The 21687-nt window shown below is 38.9% G+C and overlaps 1 protein-coding gene across 2 annotated transcripts in view; it reads right to left on the bottom strand.

Annotated features, from left to right (window-relative positions):
• The window catches only part of wdr4 (WD repeat domain 4), a 48086-nt gene that overhangs the window by 19745 nt on the left and 6654 nt on the right, over window positions 1–21687 (bottom strand). For both annotated transcript variants that reach the window (XM_033617556.2, XM_078174267.1), the window contains exons 5-9: window positions 17396–17508; window positions 17207–17267; window positions 10175–10279; window positions 6221–6285; window positions 698–884 (exon numbers count right to left, since the gene is read on the bottom strand). In XM_033617556.2, the coding sequence (XP_033473447.1) occupies window positions 698–884; window positions 6221–6285; window positions 10175–10279; window positions 17207–17267; window positions 17396–17508 (531 nt within the window). The remainder of the gene's footprint in view (window positions 1–697; window positions 885–6220; window positions 6286–10174; window positions 10280–17206; window positions 17268–17395; window positions 17509–21687) is intronic.

The raw sequence follows: 21687 nt of genomic DNA, 5'->3' as shown, positions 1-21687 counted from the left end.
CTTACTTGTCCTGTCCATTACAGGCAAAATGGTCCAAAAAATATCTTTAAAAAACAACAACAAAAAAAAGTAGAATTTTCAGCCGCTGCTGCGGTCGGAGGTATAAATGTTCAGATGTATTGTCTTTGTGTGTTTTTACATCTATTGTTGCTTTTAATTTGCAGCTATACTTTTAATGAAGCTGACATGTCATGACAGTCAAGCCCAGAAATACCCTGATTGCTTCAATGACGTCATCAAAGCGAAAAAGCGAGTCTGTTGATTTCTGCCACACTGACGAGCAATTGCAACTGAGTGATGAAGCGATATCAAAGGGGCGAACCGAGCGACAGCGAAAAAAAAAACAGGTCCGGTGTGAACACAGCTTTATACTGATATGTGTAGCCTAATGCAGCCTGGTCACAGTGAAAATGGCTATCCCTGTGCTCACTGCCTTCAATGTTTATCAAAGAGGGCTAAGAAAACCACTGTTTAAAATCACAGTTACCAATTCTTCTTCTTAGCTATCCAGTCTCATTATGCTATGTTACAGTGCAAATCTGACTGACTGTCCACTGTGGGTAAATGTAGATAATATGTAAGTTCCAATATCTTTAAACAGACCTTCTCATGTGTTATCTGCTTGAGTTTGACACAGAAGGAAAAAAATAAAAGCTACCCCCAGTATGTGAATGTGTATGAATGTATCACACTGTACCTCCCAGGAGTCTCTTCTGTGTGTGTAAATTTGGAGTGGTGCATCACTGGAGTCCATCACCACCCAGAGCCGGCCTTCCGGGTCAAAGGTCATGTCTTGTGGATAGTGGGGCAGGGAGAGCCTGCTGTGTGGCACAAGCTTCTCTTCACCCTCCTGGTCCAGACTGAAAAACTGAACCGTGGACACTCTGAGGACACACAGGAAACATCAAACTGATCAGCCGATCACTGGGTTGATCCATTACTGTTCAAGGAGACCAACTCTGAATGTGAAACATTGATGGAAGTGATGTCTTTTCTTTGTGCTCCTCTTTGCCTCTGACCTACTTTAAGTGCCCCCTACATGTGCAATATATACTTTACAGCTCCACACTGACCTTGTACTTCTATAGGTCCAAAAATACATTTAAAGATCAGAAGCAAAAATAGCTTTACACCAGCCGAGGTGCTGCTGTCATGTCAAAGTTAAAAGTAGCCTTCAGAGGGGGTATCCTGTCACAGCAACTATAACGGTTTGGAACTGAAATAAAAATGTTCAAAGTGACATGCTGTATAGAACTAACTCAGTGCTAGAGAGCAGGTCCATTCAGTGACTGATGAAGAACTATTACCATGTTCACTCATTCCTTCTGCAAGAAATAAATTCACTTCTTAGGGTTATCAGTCTCTGATTTACATTTTTAAATCCCTTTTTTTTTGTCATTCTGTGATCTGCAGTACTGATGTTTAGAGGTGAAAAGTAATCCAGCACATTTTCTTAAGTACTGAAATTAAGTTTAGTTTAGATGATTTTGCTAATTTTGTAAGGCTTTACTATTTTTCACTACATTAATGCGACTCCTTTATTTACAGCAGATATTTTCCATTTGCAAAGTTCATAGAATATGATCCACTGCTTAATTAATTAATTAGTTAAAAAATTAAAAAAATTAATTAGTTCTTAATTTAACGTGGACCATAGTCTGACAATAAATCACCTCTGCCAATATAAACAACACATATCAACAAATGACAAGACATGTGGCGTATATTCACTAAGCCTGTCAGAAATAACTGCCAGATGTGTCTGCAGAGCAATGGAGTGCAGAGGAAAGTCCTCTGCTGCTGAACTTGTAATATTCAGCACATAAGAGACTTTTGGGACTACATGCATAAATTCATTCTGTAAGAACAAATGTGAGGAAATATTACATAGTGATGTTTTCAGCTCAACAATAGGATCAGTGATTGAAAAAGTAAATGAAAAGATATTGAAAATCAGTGAGAAATTTTTGGTAAAACTCTTGACTAGATCCTATCTTTTTCCTGCAAGGAGAAAATATCATGTCCCACTTAATAATTATGACTAGTTGCTTTATTCCCTGGGTCTTCAACAGGGGGTCTGCATCCCTCAGGGAGTCCTCAGAGTTACTGCAGAGGGGCCACCAAACTATTGTTTATTAATTTAAGTTTTAATTATGTTTTTTATTAAAATATGGTTGAAAATACATATTAGCATGCATCCAACATATTATTAGGAAAGATACATCAGTCATTTAATTTAAAACTAGAATTACCACCTTGTGGCTGTATGCTTTTGCACACCAGTGAAGTTCCTCCTGTAGTTTACATATCCATGTCTGTGAAAACATAGATTCTTCACACACAGAAGATCTATACAATAAGCACAGTTTCAATTGCAGTGTCACCAATTCAGTATCAGACCAAATGTTCTTCTGTTCCTGAAATATGATGGTGAATAATGGCCAGGGCCCGTATTCACAAAGAATCCTAAGACTAAAAGTAGCTCTTAGTGACGTCATTCTAAGAAAAATCTTAGAATTCCTCTAATTCTAAGATTTTTCTTAGAATTTTCCCTTGGTAAGATAAAAGTTATTCACAAAGCATCTTAGGCCTTAAGAGAGCTCCTAAGGTGAAAGGAGGAGGACTTTCAAGAAGCCTAAGAGTGTCTTAAACAGAGAAGATGGCGGAAAGACAGAGAGGAAGGAGAGATATTCTCCATATATTGAACGACAGTGATTTAAAGGGCCAGTGTGTTAATGGGTTGAAAACAGTGACATCAGTGGCCAAATTCTAGATTGCAGGGCTCACTCGCTCACCCCTCCCGTCGGGTAAATGACGGCGGCCTCGTAGGGACAAAAAGCCTTGCGCACGAGTTTTTCAGGAGTAGGTCTATCTAGCGACGAGGTGAATATTTATTTAGAAATCTAAACCATGTTACAATATTGTAATGAATCCCTCACAAGCAGGAGACCAGAGGAGCGTTCGGGAAAAAGGCCAGTTTATTTGAGCACTCCAGAAACTCCGGTAACACTCCAGGGGGTAAAAGACTCCGCCCCAGACTCTGACTCTTCTGGTGTAACAGACACACTCCATAACTTTACACACATAGGCTACTCGTTTACCATACCGAGTGGGGACCCCCCTCCCCTCTCTGCTCAATCTCCAGCCCGCACACTGACTGACAGCGTAGCCGGTGAACAGAGCTCAGCTGTTTATTTAGCCTAGCGATATCTCCGGACTATAGTAGCTGCAATGGACGACTTTGAACGCGATTTTGAAGAGTTTCTTGTAGCGGACACAGACCCAGAGCCATACCTGTTTGAGCCGGAGCATACAGATGAGGAACTCCATGTGTTTGATGCTGAGTGGGTGAGAAGAGAGGCTGAATGCACAGAATGGGATTCGGTGCTACTGCTGCCATCGTTGGGGAGATATATCACCAGGAGGAAAAGCGCCGCAGAGAGTGCATCACAAGGAGTGAAGTTGCATCTTCTTTTCCTCGCAGATGACGGTTCGGGTTCATTCTCTCCTGTTGCGTGGTAAGTGTGGTCCATTCGCAAACTTTATAACTAAAAAAATTTTCACTACTCTCTATCGACGAACTACTAACACTCTCTGCTGTTTCCTCCCGCTGTCTTCGTTGGTTCATTGCTGGCTGGATTGTCCGCTCGGTCTGCCGTACATACATGGTGGCGCAAGATGGCGACCTCTCTAAAGCAAGGCCCTTGCTATATATATATATATATATATATATATATATATATATATATATATATATATATATATATATAAATAAATATAAAAGCATAATTATAAGGCTACGAAAACCAAACAAATTTTATTTTATAGCGATTATACACTTGTATAAACATATTAATGGCCCTTTAATAAGACGCTACCAGCTTGATCATGCAGGGATAATGTTTGTGGTTGACCTCATCAGGAATGAGCTTACTTTTCCCACCCAGCGTAGTAAGGCAATAACGCCCACTTTGGATTGCAGCACGTACCAGCGCTTCTCACACTCATCGCTTGTGCATAAAAGGAGAGGGAACGACGCATTAATTTGTCAGGCAATACACTCCCAGGTCTGCCTCTTCCCTTGTGCCGTGATCCCGGGACCGAATTTCCCTCTTAAAACTCCTTTGTTCTCCTCCATGAGCCGTGCCAACAGCAGGCACTGCTCTTCTGTCCAGTTCGGCTTTCTTGTTCTTTTTTTCTCCATTTCATTCGTTGTTTTGGTCATTCTGCCAAATCAAACCGTTTTTTTACAAGGAGGCCAGCAATCACAGTAATAGCTGTCAGCGATTACTGACACACAGCAATAAGCAAATCAATATAATAATCGGCATGTGAATGAGGTACGTTCAAAGATTTTGAAGCTGCGTAACAATTCATTTCATTTTGCTGAGTTTCATCATCATGACATAAAATTATTTTCACGATTACACATTTCTTAATACAGTCTAAGTTCTATGATCGGTTGATTTCACTGTCTATTCATTACTAGGAGCGCATTTGTTTTTGTTTTGTTTTTTTTCTTTTTTCCTTTTTGTAACAACCAATCACAGCTTTTAGAAGACTGTGTCATACCTAGCAATGGGATCAACCACACCTCCTCACTAAGATAAAAGTTTCTGTCCCCTCCTTGCTCAGAGTTGCTCTCAGAAACTTCCTGAATCACTCTATTTTCAGAACATGACAATGTCACAGATAAGTTGACCTTTTGAATATAAAATGTCATCATTATTATTTTATCCTATTAGACATTTGTGTGAAGTTTTGTCATAATTAGTGTAAGAATTTCTTGAGTTACGGCCAAAAACATGTTTTGTGAGGTCACACTGACCTTGACCACTGAATTCTAGTAAGTTCATTGTTGACATACAGTAGACCTTTTTGCCAAATTTGAGGAAATTCCTTCAAGATGTTATTGAGCTATGTTCATGAGAATGAAACAGGCAAGGTCACACTGACCTCGACCTATGACCTATGACTAGGGATAGGTACTGAAACCGGGTACTAAATTAGCTCTGATGTGATCGGTTCTTTTATCGGTACTTTTACACATTTTGGTTTAACTCATTATCATCCTGCAGCCTCTCATCTGCGCTCTGTGCCGAGGCTGACCTCCTCCACATACACACACACGCACCTACACAACATGGTAGTCAGTGAACAGCCGAGTGGCCAAAGGAAACGAAGTGAAGAGAACTTGAAAATTATTGAGTTGACAGCAGCTACGCTCGTTACTAACCTTGTTTGACACTTATCTTAAAATTGGGCAAATACTTTTAAACTTAGTTGCTGGCTGATGCAAACAATCTCTCCTCTCTCTACCAGTGCTAATGTTAACCTGCACGTAGTGAATCACATCAGGAGAGAGGAAGCAGGACAGAGGACAGGAGGACAGCAGGACTGACTTACAGTGACTGATAAAAACTAAACTTCACTCAGTACTGTCATGTCAGGAATATTATTTTTCTAATGACTTTGCTGTTGTAAAAATTATTATTGCTGCTCTAGAAACAACAATTTGTTCTATTTAAAATATTCAATAATCCTGTTCTGAATTTATTCTTTTTTTAAATTAATGTTTTCTAAAAAACAATTATTTAGAAATGAAAAAGAACCAATAGGAGGACCAATAAAGTACCGAAACGAGTATCAATAAAAGTAGTAGTATAGATAAAACCTTAATGATACTGATCCCCAAAATCTTATCAGTTCATTATGATCCAACTGGGCAGTTGTGCCATTTTTGAAAAAAAAAAAAAAAAAAATCTCTTGAGGCGTTCTTGAGATATGGTGTTCACAAGAATGGGATGGACAGACAACCCCAAAGCATAACGCTTCCAGCAACGCATAACAAAACCCAACAATAGTTTAATGGATTTGTTAAAAACTTTGGTTACATTGTGTGTTTATGCAACACAAAATAATATCTACTAATATACAGTACCTCGGCTATGAAAAAATGCTTTTATGAGGAATGATGTATTGCATCTCATGCACTTAGATCATGTGGCACACGCACACCTGCATGCATGTGGTGCTGCATTATACAGTCCTGCCAACAGTCTCATGCTGTTCCACTAACCCTTTCTCCATTTGCACTTCATACAGAGCAAAACATGCAGACAGGCAACACACAGGCAACAACTAAGTCCGATAACAATGGCCAAGGCAGCATCACAACAAATAACCCTGTTACATGTTTGTACAGAGTGCTCATACTCACCTTTCACACTGAACTGCTACATGGCAACCATCAGGAGAGCTGGTGATTCTGCACACAGTTGGCTTCTGGGAAGTAAAACAAAGACAGACAGTGGGTGTTTCTCAAAGTCAAGGATCCTTCCTTGCCAGAGGCAAGGCAAGAGTCCTCCCAAGCATTCAGTGAACACCCATTGGAACAGGCTAACAAGTGTCCCCACGTGATCATCATTAACCCTCAGCAGAGTGAAGAGGTTTCAGTTACTGTGATCATTTTGGCATGTTGTTGGACAGTTTTAAACACGTGTATCAGTATTGTAAGAATCACGTGACTTTTAGGGAGAATATATTTCTGGATCATATTTAAGAGTAAGTGGAGTAACGAAGTAAAGACAACAGCTGAAAAAGTTCTAAATGATCATTTACAGTATATAAACAGACTCGCACCCAGAATCACAGTCATTTAACAGTGATCGCTTTTTAAAAACATATTTTCTGTCTGTGTCACCACACTGCGCTACAATAATATGAAATATCAAAAATAAAAAAATATGAGTAACTGTATTCCACCATAGTTTAAATTGGTGGTATTCTAAATACAGTTACTGTCTTAAAAAATAGATTACTTGAAAGTATTACTGTGTTTTGTTTTATTTGTTCCAACACTGTGTACCAACTGAATGTGATGGGAGGAGCATCAGTTTGATTGCACTGTTTTCTATTGGAATGTTCTGACTGGCAGCAAGTGATGCAGCGCTGCTGATCTGAGCTGAACTTTTTCAGAAGCCCCATTTCTATTAATTCCTGTTGCTAACTTTGAAGGGTCTGTGGTGGGCGAGGAACAGCTGATTCATGTATTTGAAATGAGGAGTTATCGACACAACACCTCCTCATTTAACTGCAGAAACCTAAATAAGGTGTCAGCTGTCTGGAGGGAGATCACCGGGGAGCTTAAAGTTTCTGGTAATAATTATCTCCTTGCTGTTGGCTATATTTTATGTAATTTCCAGTAAATATCACAATATAAATTGTAAATCCATTGTTATCTGTTTAAAAAGTACAAACACAGAGAGAGAGCAAGTACTTGCCCAACTTTTAAGTGGTTACAACTCCTGTCGAGTACGCTGTTGATAGCCTATGTGGATTGTTTACATGACTGAACAGAAGTATTTAACAGATTTAATGTGGACAGAGATGAGGTGCAAACTTCCCATAAACTGATTATAAAAACTGTATGCAGTGCACCTGGCACACAACAATAGCCCCTTTTCCACCGCAGGAACTTTTATCATTTACCCGGGCTTTTGAAAAGCCTCTGTGCATTTCCACCGAAATTACCTGGGGGAAAAAAAACTTTTCCTCAACCCCAATCTTTCCCTGAAAAAAGTACCTAGTAAGGGGGTAGGACTTTTCAGATTACCCGGAATTCTTGAGGGGCGGGGCTGCGTGCCGAGGAACGCTGATTGGTGGACTTGCAGCGTTTGGCACTTCCTGGTACAGGCAGCCGCTGCAAACTTTGTTTCATTTCTACAGGCTTCACTTCGTTTGTGTTTTGATTAAGGATGGGTACCAAAACCCGGTACTAAATTAGCCCCGGAACTAAATTATTAAAGACCGTACTATTGTTAAGCGCTAACGGTATCGGTTCTTTTGTGCCGGTGCTAAACTCCTCCACATACACACACACACGCCTATACGACACGGTAATCGGTGAACAGCCGAGCAGCCGCAGTGGAAACGAAGTGAAGATAACTCAAAAATGACTCGAGTTGATGGCAGCTACAGTAGTTACTGTAAGTGACATTAACCCTTAGCGAGTAAGAAGCCAATACTTTATCAATACATGTGTTCAGTAAGCGTGAACATGTAAACATGTAGACAGAGATATTCAATATGCTCCATCCACAGACTCTCATCCACCAACACTAACTTTATGTCTTACACAAGCACAGCACGCTAGTTTGGCTGATAGTGAATTGTTACTAATGAGCTCAAATGACAGCTGTCTGTATGTAGACTAACTTAGTCTGACACTTATCTTAAAATACTTTTAAACTGAGCTGCTGGCTGAAAGAAACAGCCCAGCCCAGACCCGACAAATGAGCTCAGCAAGATGATTTTGAAGTACTTCAAAAATAATCCAAAGTATTTAAAATATAGTATAAATATGATTTTAGAGCATGTAATCAGCAATCTGTAGCAGAATATGTTTTATAAGTAACCCTCCCAGCAATGTCCATTAATAACAAACACACACACACACACACACACACACACAGCCAATTTTATGCATTATTGTAGCACTACTGTCAGGACTGAAAAAAAGACAAAGACAAGGACTGAGTGCTGTGATATTTATGTGTGTGTGTGTGTGAGATTGAGATAAAGAAAGACTGACTAAGAGAGGGGAAAAGAAGGTGGAAGATGAACTACTGCACATATTATTTTCTGAAGTTATTAATAACTTACTTTGAAGGCTGCTTTGTTACTTTATAAACCATCTGCCCAAACTGGCTAGCTGCACATACGCATGTTTACTAGGACTGGGAATCACACTTAAGTCACAATAAAATTTTATTACAACTTTAAATTTGTTGCAATATGCTGAGTATTGCGATAACATATATTGTGATATATCGCGATTTATTACCTTTTTTCAACTGTAAATTGTGTCCCCAAAGGAAAACTTTAACATCTGTTTTGTCTAATAAGATAAAGTTTATCTCACCTCAGCCTTTTTTTTTGGAGCAGCAAAATGTATCTAGTGCACCGAAAAACATTGATTATATTATTCTAGTAGGCTACCAGAAGTTTTATTTGTATTTATAATATTAATAACTTACATAATTAAAAAATCAATACTTGGCAGTGTGTGACGATATCATATTGCCACACAAAAATATTGTGATGATATGCTACATCAATTTTTAAGGACTATATGAATGAGCATAAAGCAGAGTTTCCCAAGCTGACAAAACAAAGTAATGTGACAAGACCAAACCAAAAACAGAAAGTAACACCTGTTCACTTGCACATTAATACTTTTCCTTCTTTTAGACATTCCCTTCTCATACAGGCCTGCATGTTGGTACTAGATCCAGGTAGGACACAAAGGTAGGGAATAATAAGATAAAGAAAGAATATTAACCTTTCAGACTTAACAAATTACATTTTCAAATAGTTCATTTATCATTTTGTGGATATTTTATTACATTTGGAAATCAATTACCCTGAATGTAATTTTGGTTGGATCCAATGTCTGTATTTGGTGCCCTGGAGATGGGGGTTTTTATTTACAAGCCACTGAGGGGCTTAAAAAGAGTACAGCCGAGAAGCCATGAATAAACTGCTGAAGAATGTCACACAGAGAGAGAGGGAGACATCTATTGATATCCTCTGGAATTGGGGACAATGTACAGCCACTCTGGAGAAAACTGATCACTTCTATAAGACAGTTCATTGATGTGAGATCAATTTCAATTCAATTTTATTTATAAAGCCCAATATCACAAATCACAATTTGATCCTGCTCACCTAGAGTGGATACCCTCAATAATAACAATAATAATAATACTAATAATAATATTTGTTCAATTACAACTTTATAGCTTTGATGGTCTCATCTTGTATAAACCTATGCAACTATGGTGGTTATGAGATAAAAACCTGCACCAGCCTTTGAGTGTGTTTTGGTCGAATTCTTTTTTTTTTCTATCCTAACTGAATACTCACACAACAAATGTATGTTAGGAGTTAGTGGTCACTATCATTAGTCCTCCTTTCCATAGTGATCCCTTTCTCACCAGACTACACTATAAAAGTCTCTGTGTTATGCAAAACACATTCTTAACTCTAGCTGAAGCTAATGTTATAGCTGGATGGATGGACGGACGAACGGTCAAGAAATCACCAAAGTCATTAGGACATGCCACAGCCTTGTTGATAGGGTATAACATGCTGTTGTTACTAATATGGTTACCTTCCGTTTGTCAGCCTCAGAGTTCGGTGTCTCTTCAAGCTCTTTGAGGTCCCAGCTCTGCAGCTTACGGCCTGACTCATACTCCCACAGCTTTATGGTCCCATCCTGACAAACACAAACACACTTCACATTACACTGAAACTCAACTGTACATTGATTATAACTGTCCCTGATGGAAGCTCGTATCAGCTTTGACATCATGTTGTCAAAGTTTCAAGTTACTGTCATCTTTGCTGCATTAAAATACAAACTTGTGTCATGGTACATTATTACAATTTTTTTCTGATTTGACGTTTATGTTTCATTGTCAAAAAATCAACTGTTTACATGGCTTTGGTTTATTAATCTGATTTGAACAATCTGGTGATAAGTATGATTTCTACCCATACCAACTCTGCCACCTCTCTACAGAGATGGAGACTGTGTCAAGTCAGTTTTATTTATATAGCACATTTCATATGATATGCGTAACCTCAATTCTCATACATGAGAAACATAAAATATCATGTAAGATAGTAAAGTATTACGTATATAAAAGAAAGCAGGACATGATAAAAACAAACAAAGGCTACTACTATCATCATTATTCTTAAAAAATGGGAGATAATAACAATAATAATACTAATTCCTCAAACAAATAAAAATACACTTAAAAACCTTACTAAAAGCTTGTGAAAAAAGATACATTTTTAGTTTGCTATTAAAAGAACACTGTTGTAGCAGACCGTAGTTCATGTGGAAGAGAATTCCAGAGAGTAGGACCATAATGACTACAAGCACCATGAGCTGATTGAGAGTTGATTTTAGGTACAATGAACAGACCTTTATTTGTTGACGGGATCTCTCTGGTGTGTGAGTATTTTAAAATCAATTATTTGTTGTATTTGGATCCAGTGAAGAGACGATAAAATAGGAGTTATGTTGTCAGACCGTTTTGTTTTTGTTAAGATTCTGGCTGCTGCATTGTGAATAAGCTGGAGTTTATTTAATGTCTGCTTTGTCAGTCCAGCAAAAAGTGTATAACAGTAACCCAGGCTACTGGAAATAAAAGCGTGAACCAGCTTTCTTTTCAGAATCTGACTGACACAAGAAGCATCTAACCTGATATATTTCTGAGGTGATAAAAGACAGTCTTAGAAATATTAGAGATGTGCTTCTAGCAGTTAAGTTCAGCGTCTAAAATCATACCCAAGTTTTTGACATGCTCACATGGTTTTACAGACAGGGAAGTTAACAAAGATTGAATTTCATTCACCATCCAAAGTCTGATATCTATCAGACTGTATGAGATCATTTATCAGCTAAGGTTGTTGGTGGAAACAGATATATATAACTGTGTGTCATCGGCATATGATTGATATGAAATAATATATTGCTGTATTATGGACCCAAGCGAAAGCATGTACAATTTAAACAACAAAGGATGTAGAATTGACCCCTGAGGGAAAAACCACTTTAGAACAGTGCCTTTAAGGCCTACACAATGTTCAAGGAGCAGAGGAAGAATAACATGGTCCACAGTGTTGAATGCTTTACTGAGGTTGAGGAGTACCAGAACAGAAACTTTATGATTGTCAGTGCTAATTTTAAGATTATTAACAACTCTGACTAGGGCAGGGGTTAACTGTGGTACTGTGGTTAACTCTAAAACCAGACTGGTAAATATTAGGGATGCACACGATTAGACGTCGAAACGATTAAACATCCGCCACCTCGGAAGTCGGCACCAGAAATATTAGTTGGTTAAACCTATTAAGTTTTTCTTCATGTACAAGGCCGCTTAACTGTCATGGAGCCGCCCGCCACTAACGGGTGCTACAGAGCCATCAGACAGCAGCCCCCCTCCCAGCGGTAATGCTCAAATAGATTGGAGTTTTAAAACAGCACGGTGGGAAATTGGAGATGTCCTCTCGCAAAACCAGCGCAATTTGGCAGTACTTTGATCTAGAAAATGAATTCTCCAGCAATTTATCTTTTTTTGAGATGTCATATTATTTGTTAACTTTTGTTGTTGTCATAATGTGGAGGGTTTACATTTATTTATATTTACTCGTGGTAGTATACCTTTGCACACCCGTCAAGTTGCAGTTACAGTTTACATCCATGTCTGGGAAAACATGGATGCTTCACACACATCTCCCCCCTGGCAGCACAGAAGATCTATCCAATCAGCACAGTTTCAAGGTGGACATCCAAGATGAGTGTCACCAATTCAGTATCTGACTGAATGTCTCCCCTTGCGTTGTGAATTATGATGTTGAATAACGGCCAAAAAAGGGCTTTTGCAGAACATCATGATGTCACAGCAAAGTTGACCTTTGACCCTTTGGATATAAAATGTCACCACTTCATCATTTTATCCTATGAGACATTTGTGTGAAATTTTGTCATGATTAGCATATGAATTCTTGAGTTATGGCAAAAAACATGTTTTGTTCAGTCACAGTGACCTTGACCTCTGACCTTCAAATTCTGATCAGTTCATTCTTAAGTCAAAGTGGATGTTTGTGCTAAATTTTGAATAAATTCCCTCAAGGCGTTCCTGAGATATCGTGTTCATGAGAATGAGACAGACAATCTAAAAACATAATGCCTCCAGCCACGACTATCGCTGGTGTGGAGGCATAAAACATGGAAGACATGTTGAGATGCACACAGACCTAAACACAAACCTTTGCCAACACTAAATAACATGCAAATCTTTACTAAAGTCTGCTGATTCTTTATCATTTGGTTTAGTGACAAAGCAGCAGCTCAATGTTGTTTTGCACCTGACCCTGAAATCCTACAGAACCAGAACCACTATAGTTACAGGGTTTTTTTTGGGAAGTTTTTCCTTATCCGCTGCAAGGGTCCTAAGGACAGAGGGATGTCATATGCTGTAAAGCCCTGTGAGGCAAATTGTGATTTGTGATATTGGGCTTTACGAATAAAATTGATTGACTGATTGATTGAATTGATTACAGTTACAAATACAGTTGGACGGCAGCAGCTCAGTCCATAGGGACTTGGCTTGGGAACCGGAGGGTCGCCGGTTCAAATCCCAACCTGGACCAAAATATGAAGTGTGGACTGGTAGCTGGAGAACTTCACCTCCTGGACACTGCCAAGGTGTGCCTGTCCATGGGCAGCCCCCTCACTCTGACATCTCTCGATTTAATGCATGTAAAGGAGTGAAAACACTGAATTTCCCCCTTGGGGAATAATAAAGTATATAAAAGAAAAAAGAAAATCAGAAATCATCCAACAGGTGCAAAACCCATGAGTCACATTTCCAGAACCTAATTGACTCCAGACTAAAATGGAGAACATGAAGCTCATATTATTAACTAGAAAATGCATTTCCTGGGGAACATGCATGTGGATGCTGAATGCTGAAATGAAACAAAATGCTGAAAATGCAGAAATATCAAACAAATTGCCACAAACATCTGAAAATCCTAACAAAGCTGAACTTTGACATTTGAATGGTTTCTGTAGCTGAAGGTATGTAGAAGTAGTGATAATTCAAAAAATGTACAGAAGTAGTAGAAGCAGTGCTACTACTAGTAGATGTAGAGTTAGCAGTAGTAGCACTAGTTCATACTTTAATAGCATATAAAGCAGAAAAAAATAAAGTATGAATGTCCTTAAAGAACTGAACATTTTGACATTTGCAGGGCTTAAAGTGAAAAATTTTCCTGAGCCTGAAACCTGAAACCTGGGGTGGGGGTGTACATCTTTTGCACAGCGGCAATCTTTGTCAATCGTCCTCGGAAGAGGTCCGTCTATAATTTGTCAAAGATGGCTGCTGTGCATATAACCCATTGACCCACACTTACCTCAGTTTTGCTGATTCTTTACTGTATTGCACCCTGCAATGGCATCAGGGTTGCCAACTTTTCAAAAAACCTTGGAGAGATTCAGCGTGGCCGAGCACAATTTCGTTGTTTAAGCCAACACATAAAATTTTTGTCTGTCAACTGATTTGGTAGATGCGATCCTGATCCCCCGCATCCTAACAGATTTTTGGGGCGCCTGCTGGAGATGGATAGGGCCTAAAACCTTACATGCCAATATCATACAGAAAGAGAAAATGGTGGTATAGTGGGGGTCTGGGGGTCCTCCCCCAGACAATTTTGGATGTGGTAGATGTGATTTCCTGAATTCTGGTGGGTTTAGGGGTAGCATTCTGGAGATGGGCAATACCTACATTCATTCAAAGCCACTCTGACTTGCAGGGCCTTCACAAGTGAACCTGCATTCAGCTCAGAGTGACTGAACTAGATAAAACCAGAAACTAGGCCTTGCCTATGTGGCATATAGCCTATTACTTTGTAGACACAAGACCCATTTTGGATTTAAAGCAAAATTTGTGGTTGAAATGGAGAGCAACGCTTACTTCCTTGTTGGCCTACAGAAAGATGTCATCCCTGGAACACTCTATAGACCAGCATATGGACTTTAATTATTTCACAATTTATTGGTTCAATTATATAATTTTTACTCCATTTATTCAAATGATATTTATTTCAAAATGTATTATTCAGTCACTGAAAAATATATTTTTATATATATTTTGATTAAGATCTAACAAATATTATTTTGGGAATAATAATACATTTTGTGTATTATTGTAGTCTAAAGAGCAAGTCTAAGAGTGCCTGGACCTGGGCCATTTCATTTCATTTTTGACATTTACAAAGCTCTCCAAATGCCTTTTGACAGAGCTGTGGAAATTAATCACAAAGTCACTTTTATGCTATAGATATTTTTTCTCAGCCAGTTATATTCTCTTCTGACCTGTGAAGACCCTGCATGATCATCCTTGCTGGCCTCTGGTCCACTTTCTCCTCCCTGACCCTGCTCTTTCTATTGTAGCAATAAAGATTAAAAAAAATATGTGGAAAGCAAAATTTCAAAATACAATTAGGAATAGTAGTAGTGAAATTGCTGTAGAAATTAACCTCAAAGTCACTTTAATGCTATAGATAATTTCTCTCAGCCAGTTATAATCGCTCCTCACCTATGAAGACCCTGCATGATCATCCTTGCTGGCCTCTGGTCCACTGTCTCCTCCCTGACCCTGCTCTTTCTATTGTGGCAATAAAGATTGCACAAGTTCTTATTAAGGAGGAGAGGGTTTTTTCCTAGAATCAAACTAGCTAGCAAGCAATTCAATATAGGTAACAATAACATTAGTATTCTTGTTAACTAGCTTAACTTGATATATTGGCATCTATTAATTAGTCATCATTTAGCATCTAAACGCAACAGCATTACTCAACTTACACGGTTTGGAAGAAACTGTGCAAGGTTTTTTGCTTCTTGCTGGCTGGTTTGCTGAACATAGTTAACACACAGCAGCACTGCCCAGCAGCACACGTCTTATCTATGCGATTGATTCAGATCACAACATGACAGCGTAGTCGGCTGACTGTGAGACTAGAGCTGCCCAATCAAAGCGCAAATGGATTGCACACCAATCAGAGAGTAGTTTTCCAGAGTAACATTTGGCTGCACTCCATTTCCCTCAACTGGTAAAAACTTTGGTGCAAACTTCAACTCCACCCACCGGGTGCGCCGGCTGTTTGAAATTAATTTAAAATACTCAGCTGCCAGCCTTTTTCCAGCGTTCATCGCTGGTGTGAGAATTGGTTGGGCAGAGTGAGACTGTGAGATGGAAGGTGAACGCGTGTGTCACACGCCAGATGCGTGAGAGTTGGCAACCCTGCCGTCTACTCTACTTCAACGCTACTTAGCTCTCTCTCTCTACCGGTAGACTACAGCATCCACCCTGCATTTGATTGGTTTCTGTAGCTCAAGGTATGCAGAAGTCGTAATCAGAAAATGAACAGGAAAAATAGTAGAAGCAGTACTACTACTAGTAGTAGTAGAATGCTGAAATGAAAGAAAATGCTGAAAGTGCAGAAATATCAAACAAATTGCCACAAACATCTGAAAATCATTACAGAGCTGAACGTTTTCACATTTGAACTGGTTTCTGTAGCTGACGTTATGTAGAAGAAGTGATTAATCAAAAGATATACAAGTGCTGCATACTAGCACAGCAGAGACAAGACAGGCAGAAAGCAGCTCTCAGCAGGTTTTTTTTTTTTAATGGACATGGGACCTCTCAGACTCCTCCCTCCTATTCCCAAACCGTGAGTCCGATCATAGTCTAGCATACCACCAGAGAAATACACTCCTCCCAAACGCACACATATCTTTGTGATGTTTGTGGTGTCAAAAATGTGATCATACTCACAAGTTTGACATCTGGTGCCCCTCAGCTGTTTTCCAGAAAATTTTCCTCTCAGTTTACAAAGGAGTGAATGAGAAAAACATTGGCGCTCCCTTCACTTTGGAGTTCACTGAGCCAAATGTGTATGTGTGAGTGAGTCCATGGGGACAGCTTTGCGACCAGCACAAATTTTCCTGCATTTTGAGATATAACTTGTGTATGTAGAGTGAAAATTGTGGGAATGAGAGCCACTTGTTGGAAATTTTTTTGAATATTTTAAAGCTGCACTCTAACGATGATGTCACATGCTCTAGCCCTGTCCCATAGAGGCCCATTATAAATGCAGAAAATGTCCAAAAACAGCATAAAACTAAAACTGCGATAACTTAGTTAATAACCAAGTTATTGTGACCCATTAAAAGTTTGAATGAAGTCTCTAACTGAAAGTATGCAGAAGCAGTAACATTTTTAAGTATAGTGGGTTGAAGAGGATTTGAAGATTTTCCCAAAAGAAATGAATGGCAAAAAAAAGTTACAAAAAGCTTAATTTCATAAAAAGAATAAATACCAGAAATGTGAAAAGATATAGCACCCATGTCCTGAATTAGCTGAACATTTTGGTAGTTGAATGGTTTCTGTAGCACAAAGTATGTAGAAGTAGTTAGTTGCCAAAAAACATATGGAAGATGAAATAACAAGAATAAAGATTTGAATATCAATAGTGTGGCTGCAGAAGCATCCACACTAATAAGTGGCCTGTGTGAATATGCATATGTGTGTTAATGTAACTTTGGGAAATGCACACACACCCCTGATCCAGACAGCAGCCAGTGTGGATGACTTGGTGGCACCAGCAGAGCACTGACAAACCTGACAGAAAAACAAGAACAGTATTGATCAAATCAAACTTAACCTGATACCCCAATGAGAACACACACACACACACACACACACACACACACACACAACGGTTCTTTCGTGTACATTCAGTAACTCACTGTTGATGTCCTAGACAGAAGGACTGGATGTTGTACGGAGACCTGAGGTGGCTCACTCTGATCTTCTCATCACGGTCGGCTGTGATGATGTACTTGTCGTCTGGTGACATACTCTGAAAGACAGCAGAAGGGGACAATCAGGCAGACACATATTCTGAGACAATGGTACACTAATACTTGCCCACAGTAAGGCCATCTGTGTGTGGGACCGCACTCCCTTGATTCCCATCATACAGAGTTTAAAAAACATATCTTTTTTTTTTTTTTTTTAAAACAAACCAAGCCTTGTATGCATTGTCTTTTACTAGCTTAAACAATGTCATGAAATCTGGGTTTAATAGCCAATTTTTATTGCACTTCCCCATGTTGTCCAGGGTACAGCAACAGCTAGCTAGCAGGCAGTGGACCACCTGCTTTGAGCACCGTGGCTGGAAACAAAGTATGAGTGTTGTTGGTTCTGCTATTCTGATGTGCATGATGTTCATATAATAAGCATTTGGTAAGTTTTCTGTTAAAAGACAGATGTTACCAATTGTTCTGAAATTTTAGAATGCAACGACAGACAAAAACAATAAAATTTTACCTCCTCCTCTCATGCATTTTCAAGACTTTTGAAATATTGATTAAAGGCAATATATTACGAATTAAGGCCTAATTTTAAGATTAACGAATTCAGTGCCCTTAAAGACTTTAAGAATGTAAAGAAATCCTGATTAAAATTGACTTGAAACATCAGAGTAGTGCTTGAAAATTAGAATTTGATGGTACTTCCAGTAGTTCAAGCAGATAAGCAGTTTGACAAAAAAAAAAAATTCTCAACACAAGATGTTTTTTCGTGGCAGAATTTGTTTGCTGGGCCGAGGGCAGAAGGCAGAGTATTTTGTTTAGGACTGAGCAGTAACATAACATGTATTTTGGACTGACCACTGCAATGATATCGTAACGGTGTCTCGTAAACCCATGAGGGTTGGGCATATGTTTGTGTTTATGACACACACACACACACAATATAATCAATCTATCTACAAAGGAGGTGTCTGATGGAACAGACAAGGTCTGTCACAATAACAGCCTTTGGAGGATGAAACTGTACTTAACGCCCACTTCCCCCTGGAGGAAGAGGTCATCCCTCAGAGCAGACTTACCACCAGGACTCATTCAGGGTCAAAATGCAGACCCCACACAAGGAAGTTTTCTTTAAGATCACCAGTTCTTAGGTGAATGTTGACGTTTTTGGTTCTGTATTGTTTAAGGCAGTTTGCCAATTTTGTAGCATTAGGGGTAAGTATGGAGCGGAGGAAGGGAGAAAATAATGAATATGGCAACCCAGAAAAAGTTATTGAAAATAGCTTCATATAATGTGAATAGGATACTTAATCCAATTAAAAGGTCCAAGATATTAGGCAAGATGAGAAAGGAGGGGGTGGGAGTGGCTATGTTGCAGGAGACGCACCTATCAGAGAGGGAGCATGAAAAACTTAAAAGAAATGGGTTTAATCAAATATTTTCTTCATCTTATGGAACAGGTCATAGAAGAGGAGTGGCCATAGTGGTATCGGGGAAGATTACGTTTGAAAAACTTTCAGAAACATTAGACAAACAGAGAAGGTATATATTGATCAAGGGGAGACTAGAGGGTGAGTTGTCACCATTCTTCATACGTTTATGCCCCCCCAGGGTCAGACTGGATATTTTACAGGCAGTTGTTCGATTTGGTGGTATCAGAGGGGGAAGGTATGTGGGGCGGAGACCTAAATCTCAGACTAAACCCATAACTTGACTGTTCTGTCAGTGGAATACAAAAATCTACAATTAGTAAGAAGTTTGTAGGATTCATGGCAGAACTGGGGATAATAGATGTATGGAGAGAATTAAATCCTTAAGAAAAAGACTATACATATTTCTCGGCACCTCATTCAATATACTCCAGAATAGACTATTTTTTTTTTATGTAAATAAGGACAGTTACGGGATTGAAAAATGTGAAATTGGAATAAGAGACATATCAGACCATAGTCCAGTATATATAACTCTCGCTTTGCCAAGAGAAACAAAAGCAACACTTTGGAGGTTAAATATAAATGTACTGAAAGGACAAATGAAGGAGGAATATATTAAAGAAATTCAGACGTATGTAAGGGAAAATGATAAAGGTGTAGTGTCTACATCTGTGCTGTGGGATGCGTGTAAAGCAGTGATTAGAGGGAAACTAATAGCTAAATCAGCGTATTTGAAAAGGCAAAAACAGGAAAAACTCAATAAGTTAGAATCAGAACTTAGAAAACTAGAAAAAGAACACAAAAATAAGGTGGTTGAGAAAATAAACCGATATCAAACGGATTAAAACAGAGATAAATTATATTTTAGCAAAGCAGATTCAAAAAAGCTGATGTACATTAAACAGAGGTATTACGAAGCAGGAAGTAAGTCTACAAAGCTGCTGGCCTATAGATTAAAAAAGCAAATGGCAATTAATAATATTTACAAAATTAGGGATTAATTTACTAATTCGACAAAATATAAGACAGTGGACACATAAATGTTTTGAAACGTATTACAAGAATCTATATTCTCAACCAAAGATAAGTAATGACAATCAGATATTCCAATTGTTAGATTCATTTAATTTACCAAGAGTGACAGAGGACCAAAACTCAGCTCTGATAAAGGAAATCACATCAGAAGAAATAAAGTCGGCGATTTCAAAGCTGAAGACAAACAAGGCTCCAGGCACAGATGGATACACCTCAGAGTTTTATGAAGTGCTTAGGGAACCATTGATCCCCCTATTAAAAAAATGCATTTAACTGGGTGCTAAAAGAGGGAGAAATTCCAAACTCTTGGAGGGAAGCCTTAATTTCGGTTATTCCGAAAGAAGGAAAGGACAAAATGGAGTGCTAATTATAGACCAGTTAGTGTTCTTAATCAAGACTACAGATTATTCACTGCTATCCTAGCCAGACGCTTAGAAACAATTTTGCCAGATATAATACATCAGGACCAAACCGGATTTATTAAACAGAGACAGACACAGGACTAGGGTTGGGATCCGGATCCGGTTCTTTTTTGGAAGCGGGTCCAAAGTTCCAGTTCCGGAACCAGTTCGATCACATTTGGAGTAAGGGTTCCTGCAAACGGTTCCTAGATTGTAAAAAAACCCCATCACATGCATTTCCATTAGAGTGCGGCATGGGCCGCATATTTCTGTCTGAACCCGACCGAGCCCGACATTATTTAATTACTAAAGCACTGAGTTTGTGTCACACAGTTGTTATGGTAATTTAACAATTTCTGGAAAAACTGGGTGGATTTTATATCACCACTGAGAGCAGTCTTTGTCCAGTAAGGGCACTGGGCCTTATAGATCCCCTTGATTTATGCTACAAGTTTTTTTGTTTTTTTTTTCATGGTTCACATGTTTATTTTCATTGTAATCCTCCAACAGGGAAAAAAAGGGAATGAAAATAAGGATTGGAGTGACAAAACTACTCCATATTATTTCAGGTCTACTCGACTTTAACTTAAACTGTGTGTTTATGCCTATTTATGTTTTCATTCCCCTGTATAGAGTATGGGTTTGTTCTGTATATCTGGAAAACATGTATACAAGGTGTAAGATGTGGATGGGATGATGCTGTCTGGAATCAATAAAAAAAGTTAATTACAAAACATAGAAAGAAATTGTACTAAACAATATTGACGTTTTGTAGACTATTCTATGCTACTGATATATTGGTAATAAACTGCTCAAAAAAATAAAGGGAACACTTAAATCACACAACCCCAGATCTCGATGAATGAAATATTCCAGACGAAAATCTTTATTGATTACATAGTGTAATTTGTTGAGACAAAATAATGTAAGAACAATCCATGGAAACCAAAATCATCAATTCATTTAGGACTGGATTCAGAATCATACCCAAAATCAAAGTGGAAAAATCAGATCACAGGCTGATCCAACTTCTGTGAATTTCCTCAGGACAACTCATAATGTGGCTCAGTAGTGTGTATGGCCTCCACGTTTCTCTATATATTCCCTACAACGTCTGGGCATGCTCCTGATGAGACAACGGATGGTCTCCTGGGGGATCTCCTTCCAGACCTGGATCAGGGCATCAGTCAGCTCCTGAACAGCCTGTGGTGTGATCTGGCTGCGGTGGATGCTACAAAGGTGCTCGATTGGATTCTGGGTCTGGGGTCTGGTCTGGGGAACGGGTGGGCCAGTCAATAGCATCAATGCCTTCGTCAACCAGGAACTGCTGACACACTCCAGCCACATTAGGCCGGGC

Source organism: Epinephelus lanceolatus, chromosome 14, assembly GCF_041903045.1.
Source record: "Epinephelus lanceolatus isolate andai-2023 chromosome 14, ASM4190304v1, whole genome shotgun sequence".
Classification (NCBI taxonomy): Eukaryota; Metazoa; Chordata; class Actinopteri; order Perciformes; family Serranidae; genus Epinephelus; species Epinephelus lanceolatus.
Note: the sequence above shows the minus strand (reverse complement) of the source record. Positions and strands in the feature narration are given on the sequence as shown.